General features: G+C 35.6%; 1 protein-coding gene across 1 annotated transcript; it reads left to right on the top strand.

Moving 5' to 3' along the window:
• Positions 1-10390: 10390 nt before the first annotated feature.
• Positions 10391-12071, top strand: LOC137725900 (Leucine-rich repeat (LRR) family protein). Its single transcript, XM_068464738.2, has one exon. It carries the CDS (start codon positions 10551-10553, stop codon positions 11787-11789), a length of 1239 nt encoding a protein of 412 aa, XP_068320839.2. The 5' UTR covers positions 10391-10550; the 3' UTR covers positions 11790-12071.
• The last annotated feature ends 7043 nt before the right edge of the window (positions 12072-19114 follow it).

The following is a 19114-nucleotide window of genomic DNA, read 5'->3' as shown; positions in this document are numbered from 1 at the left end:
ATCACGCCTAGCCTAAAGCCAAGTGCGCTGCTGCACCTGAGCCGTGCCAAGAGCTGGGCATGTAGCTCTAGCTTTGCCCAATAATGACATTGTTTAGTGTCTGGGTGATGTAGGCCAAGTTGAGCTTGCCAACGCACGCGAGGCTAAAGCCCAATTCGCTGGGCTTTTTTCTGCCAAAGTCTGTAGCTTGGTGCCCATTGGGTTTGCTCCCGTCCTCAGGCTTACTCCAGCTTCTTGAGGGCTTCCTGATAATGTAGCCTGCATTAGTCCATGATAAGCCACCTCTTTTCAGCCTATCTCAAGCCCAAGCCAACAACTTAATGTTATTGGCCCTTTTTCTCTACTGGGATGCCACTGTTCTCGGCCCAAAAGCCAGTTTTGGCTTGTGTTTTGCTTCTAGCCAGACCCAACCATGTATGGATGGCCACAGCTAAGCCGAAAATTGGGCTTTATTTTCTTAATTGCTTAGCCTGAAGCCATCGAAAATCAGTATGAATTAATTTTCAATATTTTCTTGCTTCCATAGCTAACCCTATATGGTCCAATTCTATTGAATTAATTTAGTGACCCTACATTAATTTGACAAAAAAACAAATTAATGGCCAACAACCCACTTTTGTAAATTAACGATTCAATATTTTTTTTTTTTGAACTGTTCACATCCTTTCGTAGTCCCGAAACTACTCACACTTAAATTCCTGAAGCAACCCTAAATTCACTACACTTGAATTGTATATTGTATTCTGTGCTCTTACTGATACCCCTTTTATGAACTTGAAGTTCATCTAAAATCGAATTTGTAGTTTCCAAATTAGTGTCTTTGAAACCCTAAGGTCATCTCCAACCGATCCGACTAGAGGGTCATAAGGCCAAAAATAGCCCGAAATGACATGAAAACCATCTCCAACCGACATGCCAAAAAAGGAGAAATGGGCCAACTGGCTGGCCCATCCCAGCCAACCAGCCAGCCTGAGGCCTGGCCAAATGTTTGAAACCAACAGCTAATTGCTGATGTCAGCTAGCCATTATGTTTGAATTTTTTTTTACAAGTCTTTTTTTTATTTTTTATTTTTTTTATACAGTTTTTTTTTCAAAAATTTTTAAAAAAAATTTAAAAATTCTATTTTTTTCCTATAACTTCCTAAACCATAAAACAACATTAAATAACATTAAGTAACATGAAACAACAATAAACAATATTAAAAACATTAAGTAACATTAAACAACATAAAAAGTTACTCATACATTGACACGTGACACTCAAAATCTGAGACGTAAAATTATTGAGGTAATTTAAGTTAAGTAACCATATTAATTCAATTAAAATAATAAATTATGTTTGGCCCTATGGCCTTTTGGCCTCCTCGGTTAGAGATGGCTTTTTGTCATAGAGCTATAGAAAGGGAATGTTCTACTTTTGTTTATATCCTAGCCATATACAATTAAACTGTTTAACTACTCTTACTCAACTTCGTTGTATTCTTCAATCGTTACCTTGCATAGCATGTCATCCATTAGGTTCTTTAGCGAGCTATTGGCTATTTATAGTTGATAGTGAATTGAAACTCGCTTTTCAATTCTTCCTAATCATCAGGGCTTCCACAAACCATGAGTAATATCTAGCAGTATGTCATGGCTCTCAAACTAAGCAGAAGAGGTTGGAGAATCTATTCAATTTGAGATTATAATGCAATAAGGTCTTTCTCTAAAACAATACTCATGATCACATTATTTGGTGATAGTTTATTAGCTTGACCAAGGTAATAAGAAAGTTAAGGCTAGACGACAAAAAAGACTTAGATTTTTATACATGTTTACTATCCAATGTGATTCTGTTATCTATATGATTACCTTAACTGTGATTTGGAAAGTACTTCCTAAACCTGATTCATACTGAGGCCAGAGATTCTTAATCATATCATACAGTATTCTCCCTCAACAGTTTAAAGGTTAAAGATCTCTTGTTGTGCATTCACGTGACCCCATGATGAAGTAGCTTAACCTTAACTATGTCGTGGACACCCTCTAATAAATTGCCTTTGACATAGTCAAAGATTAAGGACCTAACCACAAGACAACTATGATGCCTCATGGAAAATGACAACTTTGCATTATCCTAACTAGTGAGTTCTCATTTGACAAGAGTATGAGAACTCCCGGTTGATCCATTCAGGAGGCTCTCTCTAATGAGCACCTACATACTTGTCTTGGTGTCATTAACACCAATGAACGTGACCAGTCACTCTCTAGGGAAAACACATAGTATACATTGATCTATCCAATTCGTCAACGCCCATTTGGTAATTCTATGATCAAGAACATTTAGGATATGTAAATGAAAGAGAAATGTCTCATGAATCTAACTTTTTAGATCACATTTTTTTAATCACATATTTCTTGGACTTATAGTTTAAGCGTATGACATTTAATGAGACGACTTTAGACAATAATCTTTGCCTTTGTATAAAGTAGATTAGTTTAATATGTGAAATTTCGTAAAGCATCATCTCATGATTGGCTTTAGGACACATTTTCAACAGTGCATTCATGTGCCTAATGGTTAAGTAGCTTAACTCCAACTATGTCGTGGACACCATATAACGGAATGCCTTTAACATAGTCAATGATTAAGGACCTGACCACAAGACAACTATGATGCCTCATGTCAAAAGACTACTTTGTATTATCCCAACTAGTGAGTTCTCATATGACATGAGTATCGGTGGACACACTCTCTATTGAGCACCTATAATTTTGACTTGCTGTCATTCACACCAATAACTCGAAAGTAAACCATAATCTTTGCCCTTACAATAAACTAAATTAGTTTAACATGTGAAATGTTCATAAAATATCATCTTATAATTGACTTTAGGGCATATTTCAAACATAGATTTCCTTTGTTCTTGGTTATTCTCATACGTACGAATCAAGAAGAATTAAGAAATTATTGTGTTCTAGAGTTTGCTTCATGGTTTTTATGTTATCCATTGAATCAACTACTCTCCACATTTCCAATTGGTTCTACAGTAGAACCTCAACTTCCTTCATAGTATCAAAGCAAGTTGCCCCATGTATGAAACCCCACAGCCACACGTGCTCCACGTCACCCTATTTGTGTTGTTCACATGTTAGGCTTAAAAATTCATCACACACGAGGGAGCTTGTTAAAAATGAATCTCACATTGATGGGAGAAAAAACCTTGCATGAGCATATAAGTAAGTTACGCTACTCCTTATATTATCAATTGGTTTTATGGTGAAACATTCCTTTAGTTTCAACATTGAAAAAGTTGTGTTTTTATAAACTGGAATCGCTCCACAATCAACATAACTTGTTTCAGCATTGAGGAAGTTCATTATTGCTGATTGATCAAAACAGTCTCAATGTAGGAATCCCATTTGTCGTGTTTCGTCGAAGAGATCACCTTGCTAGTATCTCGGCAAGTAAGGTGTCCTTTAAAATTTGTTATTCCCATTTCACGTTCTGAAGAATGGCCATACTTCCTTCATTTTTAAAACCAGAATAACCTTCAAGTATCTTTGTCCAATAAGCTAGTGTTTGAGTAGGCGAACTTACTTCTTTAATTTGCCCATATCATATCCGATAATGAATCCGATGCTCATGATCTAGTAGACATTCACAATGATTTTGCATGGCTTCAGGTCGTAGAATTTAAGGCCACAATGTTCCTTCTTCAGTCCTAGTCGCTTATCATAAGTTCACTGCAGAGCACACCCTCACCGCATGTATTGGCACGCCCGTACCAGTTCAAAGCTCTCGAAGAACATAATTAGGTCTTAAATTTATAGCCACATAAGATTTAACTTTGTGTATGACACTTCATTTTGGTAAGAACCAAACTTATAACCTCTCATTTACAAATAAAGAGGAATATCACCAATTGCAAAGCTACAGAGGAGCAAGGAGGGGCGGCCGCCCCTCTCCTAATCGGAAATCAAGCCTAAGAACGGTGATTCTGACCCTCTGGTTCCTTCGGAAGTGATGGCTTCTCTCTAGTTTTCTGGGTTGCTCCTGCTGCGCTGCGCATCAATGATCCTGTTTTTTTTTTTTTTTTTTTTTTTTTGAAAAACCCTTGAGTAAAACGACACTGTGTAACTTAGTGATTAAAAAAATTAAAATGTTCCTTAATTAAAATGATGCTAGTCAGTTTAGTGATTAAAAAAAAAAAAAAAAAAAAATCCCCGTTACGGCTGCCTCACACCATGTTCAGTCCCCTTCCCTTTTGAAAACCAGAGAGCTCCCATCCTTCAAGCCAGCCGCCATCAGCTAGCCGTGTCTGCTCTGATCAACTTGTTTGGCCATACATCCCACAAACATGTTTATTCCGTCTCTTTACTCAAACATGTAATTCTTTAACTTTTTCGGTGGTTTGAAGATTTCTGTTTTTCTAATTTGGGTGTAAAGAAAAACTAAATTCTGGGTTGTTTTAGGCGCGTTGGAATTCTGTTTCTCAAAACTCTAATTTTATTTAATTGATAATTGAATATGAATAGGAAAGGTTGTATTTTGTTTACTGAATGAATAATAACATAAGGACTTTTTTTGGAAGGGGACAAATGCTAATGTTGAAGAAGAGATTGAAAAACATAAAACACCAATATGAAGTCCTTACATAGGAATTGGATTAGCTGAATTTGGAAGATTGTTGCTTGTATTTTATTAGTTTTGACAATGTAGGTATTGTGGATCTGAAAGTGCTATTGGAACTCTTCTCGATGTACCGTGAGTGGCAGGAGGATAATGTTCAGAAGATGAGCAAAAGACAGGTTTGGTTTCACAAGATTACTACTGTCTTTGTTCAATAATTTGAGATGGTTTGAAGAAATAACTCAAGTTTTTAGGGTTTACAAGTGCAATGATTGTCCCTTTTTTTTATTGTCGGAGAGTTACTTCGTATAATCTTGAAGTTCAGAGACAATTTTTTACTTTAAAATCTGAGGAGAAAATTGAACTTGAGACTAAGGATTTAGGGAAATCTTCTCCAATTTCCTTGTGCATCTTGTAGTGTGTCATCATCAACTTGGTTTTTTGGGTCTCTTGTTGGTAAAACGAAACCACTGAATTAGTGGAACATAGTTAAATCTGATTCTATGAATTCAGTTAAACAACTTCAAGAAGGTAACCAATTTAAAGATGTCTCATTGAAATTCAATTATCTATTTAAGTGATCACCCTTGACGCTTTTACATTTCGCCCTTTTTCCCGCCAATTCATGACTTCGCCACTGAATATCACTAGACCGTAATACTAAGTGGTCATCGTCAAGCATTTTTAGTAAGTATATTTTGTTGTCATTTCTTTTGCATGGACATCATTCGTCATGCACATTTGTTGAGTTTTTGTGTTTTTATCCCCCACGAAGAACCATGCAACTTCCAAATTACTGAATTAAGAACCCCTCCCCTTTATATTTGAAACCAACGGCTAATTGCTGATGTCAGCTAGCCATTATATTTGAATTTTTTTTTACAAGTCTTTTTTTTTTTTTTTTTTTTTTTTTTAATACAGTTTTTTTTTTTTTCAAAAATTTTTAAAAAAAATTTAAAATTTCTATTTTTTTCCTATAACTTCCTAAACCATAAAACAACATTGAATAACATTAAGTAACATTAAACAACATAAAAAGTTACTCACATATTGACACGTGACACTCAAAATCTGAGACGTAAAATTATTGAGGTAATTTAAGTTAAGTAACCATATTAATTCAATTAAAATAATAAATTATGTTTGGCCCTATGACCTTTTGGCCTCCTCGGTTAGAGATGGCTTTTTGTCATAGAGCTATAGAAAGGGAATGTTCTACTTTTGTTTATATCCTAGCCATATACAATTAAACTGTTTAACTACTCTTACTCAACTTCGTTGTATTCTTCAATCGTTACCTTGCACAACATGTCATCCATTAGGTTCTTTAGCGAGCTATTGGCTATTTATAGTTGATAGTGAATTGAAACTCACTTTTCAATTCTTCCTAATCATCAGGGCTTCCACAAACCATGAGTAATATCTAGCAGTATGCCATGACTCTCAAACTAAGCAGAAGAGGTTGGAGAATCTATTCAATTTGAGATTACAATGCAATACGGTCTTTCTCTAAAACAATACTCATGATCACATTATTTGGTGATAGTTTATTAGCTTGACCAAGGTAATAAGAAAGTTAAGGCTAGACGACAAAAAAGACTCAGAAATTTTATACATGTTTACTATCCAATGTGATTCTATTGTCTATATGATTACCTTAACTGTGATTTGGAAAGTACTTCCTAAACCTGATTCATACTGAGCCAGAGATTCTTAATCATATCATACAGTATTCTCCCTCAACAGTTTAAAGGTTAAAGATCTCTTGTTGTGCATTCATGTGACCCCATGATGAAGTAGCTTAACCTTAACTATGTCGTGGACACCCTCTAATAAATTGCCTTTGACATAGTCAAAGATTAAGGATCTAACCACAAGACAACTATGATGCCTCATGGAAAATGACAACTTTGCATTATCCTAACTAGTGAGTTCTCATTTGACAAGAGTATGAGAACTCCTCGTTGATCCATTCAGCAGGCTCTCTCTAATGAGCACCTACATACTTGTCTTGGTGTCATTAACACCAATGAACGAGACCAGTCACTCTCTAGGGAAAACACATAGTATACATTGATCTATCCAATTCGTCAACGCCCATTTGGTAATTCTATGATCAAGAACATTTAGGATATGTAAATGAAAGAGAAATGTCTCATGAATCTAACTTTTTAGATCACATTTTTTTAATCACATATTTCTTGGACTTATAGTTTAAGCCTATGACATTTAATGAGACAACTTTAGACAATAATCTTTGCCTTTGTATAAAGTAGATTAGTTTAATAAGTGAAATTTCGTAAAGCATCATCTCATGATTGGCTTTAGGACACATTTTCAACAGTGCATTCATGTGCCTAATGGTTAAGTAGCTTAACTCCAACTATGTTGTGGACACCATATAATGGAATGCCTTTAACATAGTCAATGATTAAGGACCTGACCACAAGACAACTATGATGCCTCATGTCAAAAGACTACTTTGTATTATCCCAACTAGTGAGTTCTCATATGACATGAGTATCGGTGGACTCACTCTCTATTGAGCACTTACAATTTTGACTTGCTGTCATTCACACCAATAACTCGAAAGTAAACCATAATCTTTGCTCTTACAATAAACTAAATTAGTTTAACATGTGAAATGTTCATAAAATATCATCTTATGATTGACTTTAGGGCATATTTCAAACATAGATTTCCTTTGTTCTTGGTTATTCTCATACGTAAGAATCAACAAGAATTAAGAAATTATTGTGTTCTAGAGTTTGCTTCATGGTTTTATGTTATCCATTGAATCAACTACTCTCCACATTCCAATTGGTTCTATAGTAGAACCTCAACTTCCTTCATAGTATCAAAGCAAGTTGCCCCATGTATGAAACCCCACAGCCACACGTGCTCCACGTCACCCCATTTGTGTTGTTCACGTGTTAGGCTTGAAAATTCATCACACACACCTTGCATGAGCATATAAGTAAGTTATGCTACTCCTTATATTATCAATTGATTTTACGGTGAAACATTCCTTTAGTTTCAACATTGAAAAAGTTGTGTTTTTATAAACTGGAATCGCTCCACAATCAACATAACTTGTTTCAGCATTGAGGAAGTTCGTTATTGCTGATTGATCAAAACAGTCTCAATGTAGGAATCCCATTTGTCGTGTTTCGTCGAAGAGATCATCTTGCTAGTATCTCGGCAAGTAAGGTGTCCTTTAAAATTTGTTATTCCCAATTCACGTTCGGAAGAACGGCCATACTTCCTTCATTTTTAAAACCAGAATAACCTTCAAGTATCTTTGTCCAATAAGCTAGTGTTTGAGTAGGCGAACTTACTTCTTTAATTTGCCCATATCATATCCGATATTGAATCCAATGCTCATGATCTAGTAGACATTCACAATGATTTTGCATGGCTTCAGGTCGTAGAATTTAAGGCCACAATGTTCCTTCTTCAGTCCTAGTCGCTTATCATAAGTTCACTGCAGAGCACACCCTCACCGCATGTATTGGCACGCCCGTACCAGTTCAAAGCTCTCGAAGAACATAATTAGGTCTTAAATTTATAGCCACATAAGATTTAACTTTGTGTATGACATTTTATTTTGGTAAGAACTGAACTTATAGCCTCTCATTTACAAATAAAGAGGAATATCACCAATTGCAAAGCTACAGAGGAGCAAGGAGGGGCGGCCGCCCCTCTCCTAATCGGAAATCAAGCCTAAGAACGGTGATTCTGACCCTCTGGCTCCTTCGGAAGTGATGGCTTCTCTCTTGTTTTCTGGGTTGCTCCTGCTGCGCTGCGCAGCAACGATCCCTTTTTTTTTTTTTTTTGGTTGAAAAACCCTTGAGTAAAACGACACTGTGTAACTTAGTGATTAAAAAAATTAAAATGTTCCTTAATTAAAACGACGCTAGTCAGTTTAGTGATTAAAAAAAAAAAAAAAAAAATCCCCGTTACGGCTGCCTCACACCATGTTCAGTCCCCTTCCCTTTTGAAAACCAGAGAGCTCCCATCCTTCAAGCCAGCCGCCATCAGCTAGCCGTGTCTGCTCTGATCAACTTGTTTGGCCATACATCCCACAAACATGTTTATTCCGTCTCTTTACTCAAACATGTAATTCTTTAACTTTTTCGGTGGTTTGAAGATTTCTGTTTTTCTAATCTGGTTGTAAAGAAAAACTAAATTCTGGGTTGTTTTAGGCGCGTTGGAATTCTGTTTCTCAAAACTCTAATTTTATTTAATTGATAATTGAATATGAATAGGAAAGGTTGTATTTTGTTTACTGAATGAATAATAACATAAGGACTTTTTTTGGAAGGGGACAAATGTTAATGTTGAAGAAGAGATTGAAAAACATAAAACACCAATATGAAGTCCTTACATAGGAATTGGATTAGCTGAATTTGGAAGATTGTTGCTTGTATTTTTTTAGTTTTGAAAATGTAGGTATTGTGGATCTGAAAGTGCTATTGGAACTCTTCTCGATGTACCGTGAGTGGCAGGAGGATAATGTTCAGAAGATGAGCAAAAGACAGGTTTGGTTTCACAAGATTACTACTGTCTTTGTTGAATAATTTGAGATGGTTTGAAGAAATAACTCAAGTTTTTAGGGTTTACAAGTGCAATGATTGTCCCTTTTTTTTTATTGTCGGAGAGTTACTTCGTATAATCTTGAAGTTCAGAGATAATTTTTTACTTTAAAATCTGAGGAGAAAATTGAACTTGAGACTAAGGATTTAGGGAAATCTTCTTCAATTTCCTTGTGCATCTTGTAGTGTGTCATCATCCACTTGATTTTTTGGGTCCCTTGTTGGTAAAACGAAACCACTGAATTAGTGGAACATAGTTAAATCTAATTCTATGAATTCAGTTAAACAACTTCAAGAAGGTAACCAGTTTAAGGATGTCTCATTGAAATTCAATTATCTATTTAAGTGATCACCCTTTACGCTTTTACATTTCACCATTTTTCCCAACAATTCATGACTTCGCCACTAAATATCACTAAACCGTAATACTAAATGGCGATCGTCAAGCATTTTTAGTAAGTATATTTTGTTGTCATTTCTTTTGCATGGACATCATTCGTCTAGCACATTTGTGAGTTTTTGTGTTTTTATCCCCCACGAAGAACCATGCAACTTCCAAATTACTGAATTAAGAACCCCTCCCCTTTTCACGCTGCAATTAGAAAACAAGCATGCCAGCAGGCAGCAAGCAGATTTCTCAATGCTCAGAATCTCAAACAAAAACAGATTTTTACCTTGCGGCTTTTGAGCCAAACAAAGTTCCTATAAGGAAATTAAAAATTGCAACATGTCAACAACTACTAGACGTGTGTGAACTGTGATGCAGGTCAGAAAATTCACCTCCATAAATCATAAACAAATCACTAAATATCTTAACTCAAATCTTTATAACATTTTCTGTCTTACTTCGCATTGGCATTTGGTATTACTAGTTTGTTTTTTTGTCAGAAACTAGTTTATTTATGTTTAAACATGTAAATTTGTTTGCTAGTAGTCTAACATTTTAATCTAATATTTTAATTACATAATATATGAATCATGTCAATCGTTGATATTATAACAAATGAATTAGGACGTCTAATGATTTTATTTTGTTGGATACAATGATTTATATTTATTTCGAGAGAGTCGAATAATAAATTGGTATGAAACTCGTTATTTTTAAGATGCGAACTTATAACTTCTTACTTATCGTGAATATGAATATTATTAAACCATTATTAAATGACAATACATATGTTAATTATTAACATGTAAATTAGCAACTCAGATGATTGACAAACTAGAAAGTCTTCCAATGTCTTAGTGCTCTCCAACTGGATAGCTAAACTCACTCACCACTAACTAGCCAGTACCCCACTACGCATTCACATTACATCATTCGTAATTCTCCATCCATAAAAATGCTCAAAAGTCACTCATTCACTCCTTCAAACACAAACCACCAAGTAGCTATGCCTCTGCCTAACCTCAACCTCCACCACCGCCTCCTCCTCCTCCTTCACATTTCCCTCCTAATCTCCACCAATCACATTTCTCCAATCCAAGCCCTCACTTCCCCCTCAGACATCTCCGCCCTCAAGGCATTCAAATCCGCCGTCAAACCCTCCTCCATTCCGCCGTGGTCTTGCCTCGCCTCCTGGGACTTCACCACCGACCCTTGCGCCATCCCCCGCCGAACCCACTTCACGTGCGGCGTCACCTGCTCACCCGACTCGACCCGGGTCACCCAAATCACCCTTGACCCCGCCGCCTACTCCGGGACGCTCACCCCGCTAATTTCTCAGCTCACCAACCTCACCACTCTCGACCTCGCCGACAACTACTTCTCCGGCGCCATCCCATCCTCCATTTCCTCTCTCTCCAACCTCCAAACCTTAACTCTCCAATCCAACTCGTTCTCCGGCTCGCTCCCTCCCTCCATTTCCAACCTTAAATCCCTCGAATCCTTAGACATTTCCCACAATTTACTATCTGGGTTTCTCCCAAACACATTGAACTCGCTACCCAATTTACGACGGCTCGATCTGAGCTTCAACAAGCTCGCCGGCACAATCCCCAAACTGCCCCCGAACCTCCTTGAACTCGCTCTGAAGCACAATTCGTTATCCGGGTCGATTCCGGAATCGGCCTTCGCCGGCTTGACTCAGTTGGAAGTGATAGAACTCAGCGAGAACTCGTTTTCCGGGGCTCTACAGTCGTGGTTCTTTCTCCTCCCGTCGCTCCAGCAAGTAGATTTGGCCAATAACAGCCTGACAGGTGTCGAGATCCCGCCCAATGGCGGTGGCGATCTCGTGGCCCTTGATTTGGGTTCCAACAGAATCGAAGGTTACGTGCCGGTAAATTTCGGGAGCTATCCTATGCTGTCGTCGCTGTCACTTCGGTACAACCGGCTACGTGGCAGGATCCCAGTGGAGTACGGGCGGAAAAAGTCGTTAAAGAGGTTGTACTTGGACGGGAACTTTTTGATTGGGCAGCCGCCGGCGGGACTGGTGACCGGAGGTAATGGAGTGTCCGGAAGCTTGGGGGATAATTGTCTGCAGGCTTGCCCAGCGTCTTCGAATCTGTGCATACCTCCGCAGAAACCTAACGCCATTTGCAAGCAAGCGTATGGTGGTGGGAGAGGAAAACCGAGGTCTTGATTCTTGAAGACTTGAAGTTGAAGCGTCAAAATATGGTTTGTCGGCCAAAGTATTAACTATTCTTTAACTATTTTTAACGTTGAATAAGCTAAATTGGATATTGCTTTTTTCTATTGCAATTTGTACAATATACATAATAATTAAAAGATCGAGATTAGGAGAAATTCTTGTGTCCATTACTCGTTTTTATCAATGTAATGTAATGGTGTCTGGTTAATTGTGTGAGAATATGTAAATGTACGAATCACTTGATCTTTGTATGGTGCAAAATATCTCTTTAAATACGATGTTCTCTCATAATGTATTACCATAATCTAAAGCATTTTTCTAGGGTTACATACTTTGCATCTCAAATAGTACATTCTCATAATAATGTGGTCCATTATGTTATTGCCGACGGGACAAGCTTAACAAGTTTTGTTTCCTTTCTCACTTTAAATTATTTATGTAGTTTGGTGTATTCAAAATGTATTCAACCACAAATGTCATCTTAGCTCAGCTAGTAGAGCGCACAGCTTTTGACCACATCGTGTGGTTGTGGTTCGATTACCATTTTTCTTTCATGGTTTTACCGTTCAGAAGTCCGTCTAAAAGTGAATGAAATAATGCTTTTATGCTTGTTTTTTTAAGGCTTGTTTCTCACTATGACGCTTGGAATTACAATTAATCTCACTTTGTTTTCTAAAACTCAACATGTACCACTTTATCATCGGAATTTCCAATCTTTGCACCAAATTATTTTAATTTAGGTAAGCTGATTCGATGTTGAAAGCTTTTTTAAAGAGACAGCAAAATCAAAACAAATGTGGAGAATATACCACGGCAGCAATGGCTAGTTGGTTGGCCGACAAACTAAATCAAATAAAGCATACATGAAAATGATAAACAATTGACCTTAAACCTAACATGTATTATTAGTTTCTCTAAACACTAATCCTAATAGCAATCGTTCTCCATATTACTTTTTCACAAAGATGAAAGAATCAACACGTGTCATCAATCGTTTGTTCAAAAAAAAAAAAAAAAAGCATGTGTCATCAAACACACACTTATCTGAAAAGATAGAGGAGCTTGCATAAGGTGGAAGTGTATGAAATCATTATACTACACTTTGTATTATACTGTAGAGATTTCAAACGACATTGAAAATGGGACAAAGTGGCCCATATATATTATGTATTTTTGTGTTTATCATGCATTTTAAATGAAAGCAACTTGTATGTAATTAATTTATTTTTATATGATGTTTTAATTTAATAATATAATGTCGTGAGAAAAAAAAAATATATATATATAGTAACATTTGCTAAACAAGAACACCGTAGCGACGATAGACTCGTTCTAACTCATTTTCGTTTGAAAGCCATCATTTTCGTTTGAAAGCTAAAGCTGATTCAGTTGAAAATTGAAATTGAATGAGCTTTGGATCCTTCGTCGCAGAAACTGCAAAACTGACTGTTGTGGTCGTTGGCTATCTTGTTGATGAATAATCCCAGGCGCTTACGTAATACATGAACCACTTTGTACAATTTAATTCACTTTTCCCGAAAAATTAAAAAAGGTGTTTCTGTATGGACTCAAATCCAAGGTGAGTTGTACCACAAGAAAAGTCGTCAAAAGTTGGCTTTACCCTTTACATCAAAATCCAACTATTCTCCTTTAAACGACACAAAAGTGTTGAATAGTTTGAATAACAACTTAGATATGTGTGTTCTAATTCATTGTGAAACTAATCTTATTTTTTTATTTTTAATATAAATAATATCATTTGTGCAGGAAAAAAAAAAAAAAAACCCTATCGTTGTATGCACCAAAAATTAGAATTTGTTAGATAGGGTTCAAATCTTCTGCATCGAAAATCATATGTGACATTTTTGTGGTCTATCTCAGAATTTAACACATGTCCACCGCTAACTCAACTTTTAAACATTGTTAACTCTTTGAAAAAGATTAAAAATGAAAGTTAAAACGTGAAACTCAGAAGCCCGAACGTTCCCCCTCCCACATGCCCACAACCGTCCCTTTTCTCCTCACTGAGAATCTCGTCATCCTGACATATCCAGATCCAGATCCTTGAACCCCAACGACAACCTTATAGTGAGATTCGTGATCGTAAATTTCTTTTTCTTTTATTATTGTGTGGATGCTTTTACGATTGCAGTACATCTGTTTGTGGGATTCTTCTTTTTTTTTTTTTTTTTTTCAGGATTTTTGTGCTTGCCGTGTTTATGGGATTTTTCTGCGTTTGTGGTGGTCGACGTTGAGCGGGAGGGGGTACAGTTGGGTTTTTGAGTTTCAGGTTTTATTTTTGTTTTTTTTAATCCTTTTCAGAGAGTTAACCGTGTTTAGAAGTGGTGTTAATGGTAGACATATGTCAAATTCTGAGATGGATAATGCTAGAGAAACCAAATTTGTAAATAAAATTTGCAAACTAAATAATATTTCATCAATAGGAATTAACACGTTTATCAACGCTTAAGTAATAATCTAATTATTAATTTCTATGTCATTTATTTTACAAAATTTTATTTATAAATTTAATTTCCGTAGTATTACCTATTCTGGGATAGGCCACAAAAGGTTTTGTGGCTAGTAGGACTAGTGGTGAGATCCTTTATCACCTGGCTATTTTCTACCACTTTTCCTCAATTTGGACTTTAGATGATTGGATAGGTTATTTTTAAGTGAAAGTTTTACAATATTTTAAGAATTTTGACAGATTTACATGTATTTTTATTATAGATTTATATGCAAATGACTTCTTTTATAGATTTCTTAAGATTTCTTTTAGTGTACAATCTGAAGATATTTCTTTCATTGCATAATTTTTTAGTGGACAATTTTAAAAACAGTTATACATTGATATGAATTTTTATTAGTTGACTCCGACAACATAAAACAAATTTATTTCAGTGTCCAGTCTGATATACCAATTGGCATCCTCAATGTTCCCACGTTTTTCAAAATAATTAGCAAAGGCCGTTACAGTATTATCCGATGGTCTCCAATGACAATCTTGTGACATACTAAACCCATTTTTCATCGCTTCAATGGACTTGTATATGTTCTCGCTTGTCAACCCTTCTTCGATAAGGATCTCTTATGTCTTATAATTTGGTTGACTGCCCCTCTCCCATGTCAAATCCATTCCACATATCTGCACCAAGAAGGACATTTGAGACTCGAACATCATACCTAAAGCAATTGGATTCCCATTTCATAAAATATAAGGACAGCTAATGAAAAATATTTCAGAACTTTTAATTTTAATAAAAAAAAAAAAAACTTGTTCTAACTTTATTTAATGATTAGGATAAATCCCAACTCAAAATCAGTCTAATTAAAATGGTTCAAAAATTGAGTTTCCAATTTTGCCCCTGACAGCAGCACAACATGTCGTTCCTCCCTCCTCCTACCTCTGCTGCATTTCCTCCATTCATATAAAAAGGACAAAAGTTTTTTTTTTTTTTTTTTTTTTTTCTTCCATTCATATAAAAATGACAAAAGTTGATTTTTTTGTTAAGCTTTACATTTCATGGTTACACATGGTGGAATTGAAGCCGCGCTCTCAGCGAAGAGAGAGATCAAGAGAAGATGAGATAGAGGATGTGCTTCCCCCGGAGAGAGAGATCGAGAGAAGATGAGATAGAGGATGCGCTCCCCGCGGAGAGAGAGACCAAGAAAAGATGACATAGAACCCTCGCTGCCCGCTCTACAATTTCTGAAATTGCAATGAACGTTTGATGGACGTCATCTCTCTCCTTGGAGAAGAAGGTGGGTCGGTCGGTCCCTTATAACTTTTAATTTAGTTTTATTTATAAAATGAATTTTTAATATTTAATTAATTTTTCTTGCCACATCATAAACACATGTAAGTTTTGTATTTATCACGTCATCATTTAATGATCAAATTAACGTTTTGACTAGTGTGAAATGCATTTTGCTTAGATTTTTGATACTGAGAGAGAGAGAGAGAGAGAGAGAGAGAGAGAGAGAGAGAGAGAGCAGGAGAGCCGAAAATGTCAAAATTTACAGTCGTCATCGTCATCATGAGACACTACTACTAGAATTTGAAGTCAACATTTCAAGTGGGGTTCTCATGTCTTTGCTCCAACTTAAAATAAAAAATGAAAAACGTTAAAATTAAAAATGAATCCTTATAAAGTATTTGTGGTGAACATAAGTCCAAAAGTATGATTATATATTCTATTCGTTTTTGTTATTTGGTGGAGTAATCTTGTATTATTTATAGAACTTCTGAAAACTAAACCAAAATAATTTATATTATTTTTGAAATTGAGCCAAATTAATCTACATTATTTCTGGAATTACTACAAAATAACTCACCTAATTTCTGGAACTACTGCAAAATAACATACATTATTTTTAAAACTACAGCAAAATAACTCACACTATTTCTGAAATGAAACAAAATAAACAGTATTTCTGAAACTATAGAAAAATAACAAACACTACTTCTGAAATCGAACCAAAATAATCCACACTATTTGTGGAACTACAATAAAATTACACACTATTTCTGAAAATGAACCGAAATAACTCATGTTATTTCTAGAACTACAACAAAATAACTCACACTATTTCTGAAACTAAACCAAAATAACTCATACTATTTGTGGATCTACAACATAATAAACCACAATATTTATGAAAGTGAGCAAAAATAACTATTTTTGGAACTACAACATAATAACCCACACTTTTTTTTAAAGTGAACAAAAATAACCCACACAATTTTTGGAACTATAGAATAACAACCCATATTATTTCTGAAAGTGAACCGAAATAACTCACACTATTTCTGGAACTATAACATAATAAGCCACACTATTTTTGAAAGTTGTCCAAAATCACTCACACTATTTATGAAAGGTAATAAAATAAACACTATTTCTGGAATTAGAACAAAATAATCCACACTAATTCTGAAATTAAACAAAAAAGTAACGCACAATATTTCTAGAACTATGACAAAATTATACATTATTTATTAAAAAACTAAAGAACACTCACTGTTTCTCATGGTTCTAAAAGACGTTAGGTGCTAGTTAAGTGGAGGACTAGGCAGATGTAAGTAAATTTATTATTTATTTTTAGTACTTTGGTGAATTTGATAAAATGAAATGAAAATTTAAATAATTACAACTCCATAGTACTTTAAGAAGTATTTTATAGAAATCATATGAATTTATTGTAAATTTACAACAAAATAAAAGTGTAAAACATAATTTGTAAAATGCATTTGAACAACAATTTATTAAAAAAAAAAAAAAAAAAAAAGGAAAAAAAGAAAAAGGGGAGAGTGCTAAGGGATGTGACGCTTAAAAGGTGGGAGATGGGGCATCACATAATTTCTTAAAGCATGTTGGGATGCTAGCTGTTCCAATTTCATTGGAAAGCAATTTAATAAAAAAACTAAGGGGGGAGGTGTATTTGATTGAGATCTTGAGAGGGTTTTAGGGAATTAATAATTCTAGGGGTATTCAATTAGGAATTTAAATAATTTCATAAAAGTTTAGGTGTATTTAATTGAAAATTATAAATACTTTTTAAAAGTCTCTAGAAATATGGGTGTATTCAATTGAGATTTCTAGAGACTTTCTAAAAATTCCTATAAATGTAGGTGACACACCCCGACCGAGATCGGAGCGTGCTGGCCGTCACACGAAGGTGACGTAGCCATGTGCACGTGCGGAAGCTAATAGGGTAGCAAAATAAAAATACGAATAATTAGAAACTAGCATACAAAGTACTAAAATAAGTGCTAGTAAGTGAGATACAATTTCAGAGCAGGTCTATAGCAGCCCAAACAAAAACGACAACAGTAGTGATAGGAGCATATTCATGCGACTTAATTAGCTTGTTCTCGTGCATTTATGTTGTGTTATCTTAAGTTATTTTAGTGTTTAAGGCTACTTTTGTGTATTTTCAGATTATAAGGCTAAAGTGTGCAAGAAGATGCAAATTGGAGTCATTTGGAGCGAAAGAGGAATGAATGAGTTGAAGATTTGAAGAAACGACGAATTCCTACTCCAACGATGAATTCTTACCAAAACGAGGAATCCTACTCAAACAAGGTTTCCTATTTGATATAGGAAAGTTAACCCTAAGTTTCCCGTTTCGGTAACCTTTCCTAAACTTAAACGTCCGTATTTTCTAGCCACTTTGTAGGCCTTGTATACACTTTAGTACACAAGACCAAGGCCCTAGCCCAATTTCTAAACCCTAGCCGCACCTTTATATTTTTGATTTAATTTCCTAAGTTTGCAAGCCTTTGATTTAGTTTTAATAAGCTAGGGTTTTAATTTTTCTTAACCATATATAAACTTAACCTTGCCGCACCCTAGTTTGGTTCCCATTCATTCTATTATTTTTCACACACAAAACCTTGCAGCCATTCTCACCCTATTTTCTCCCAAAAACCGTGTATCCCATGACCCAAAAAACACTCTCAGCCGCACCTTTTTACTAACCCTAAATCATAATTCATCACTGCCGCAGCTATCTCCACTCTTGCAGCCACCTTACACACCTTCCTACACCACCCCATAACCTTGCCGCACCTCCACACTTCCCTAAATCCATCCCCAACCTAAAATAACATCCAGAAATTCCCTAAACCTCTCTGCCGCAGCAAGGAAGGGAGAAGGAGGAGCTTGGACGCGCAGAAATTCAAGTGGATTCGTTGTGCGTTTTAGGTGTAATCCATCCTTTGTTCGTTATGTGTAAATTCAATTTTATTTCTCTTTCTGTGAACATGAGAGGCTAAACCCCTATTTAGCTAGGGGGTGATTCGAAACCATGTTTATGCTTGCAATATGATTTGATTACTCTTGGTTGGAATTTCATGAATGGTGAATTCAATTTGTTTAACTGCTTGATCGATAACTTATTTATGTATGTTGATTGAGAGTGCACGCTTAATTTTCATGCATGAATATGACGCTAGAATATAAGTGAGTTTCACCTAATAGTTATGAACTTATATTCACAAGTAGTGGAGGTTGCTTATAAACAATCGCGTTAAATGAATTCTTGGCACTAGTTTCATGCTCATCATAGTAACGAATGCCTCGTCGACACTTATAGTTTTCATGATGCTTAATGATTCTTGCTTGTATCTCTATTATGCAATTCATGTAGGGAACTTGTGGGGAATGCTTTGGGTTGTCGCATGCAATCATCCAATTCATTAACTTAAGGAAAACTTGACGGTTAATTTAAGCGGACCTAATTAACCCGGGGTGTTGAGTTTCATAATTCATCGAAAGACCAACTGAAAATCAAATTGTATGCAAGTGTGA

This window comes from Pyrus communis, chromosome 5, assembly GCF_041283825.1.
Source record: "Pyrus communis isolate YQ-2024b chromosome 5, ASM4128382v1, whole genome shotgun sequence".
Taxonomy (NCBI): domain Eukaryota; kingdom Viridiplantae; phylum Streptophyta; class Magnoliopsida; order Rosales; family Rosaceae; genus Pyrus; species Pyrus communis.
The sequence above is the reverse complement of the archived record's forward strand: the minus strand, read 5'-3'. Positions and strand labels throughout refer to the sequence as shown.

Coding starts and splice junctions, on each gene's coding strand:
- LOC137725900 (XM_068464738.2), top strand. CDS start 10,551: ATGCTCAAAAGTCACTCATTCACTCCTTCAAACACAAACCACCAAGTA.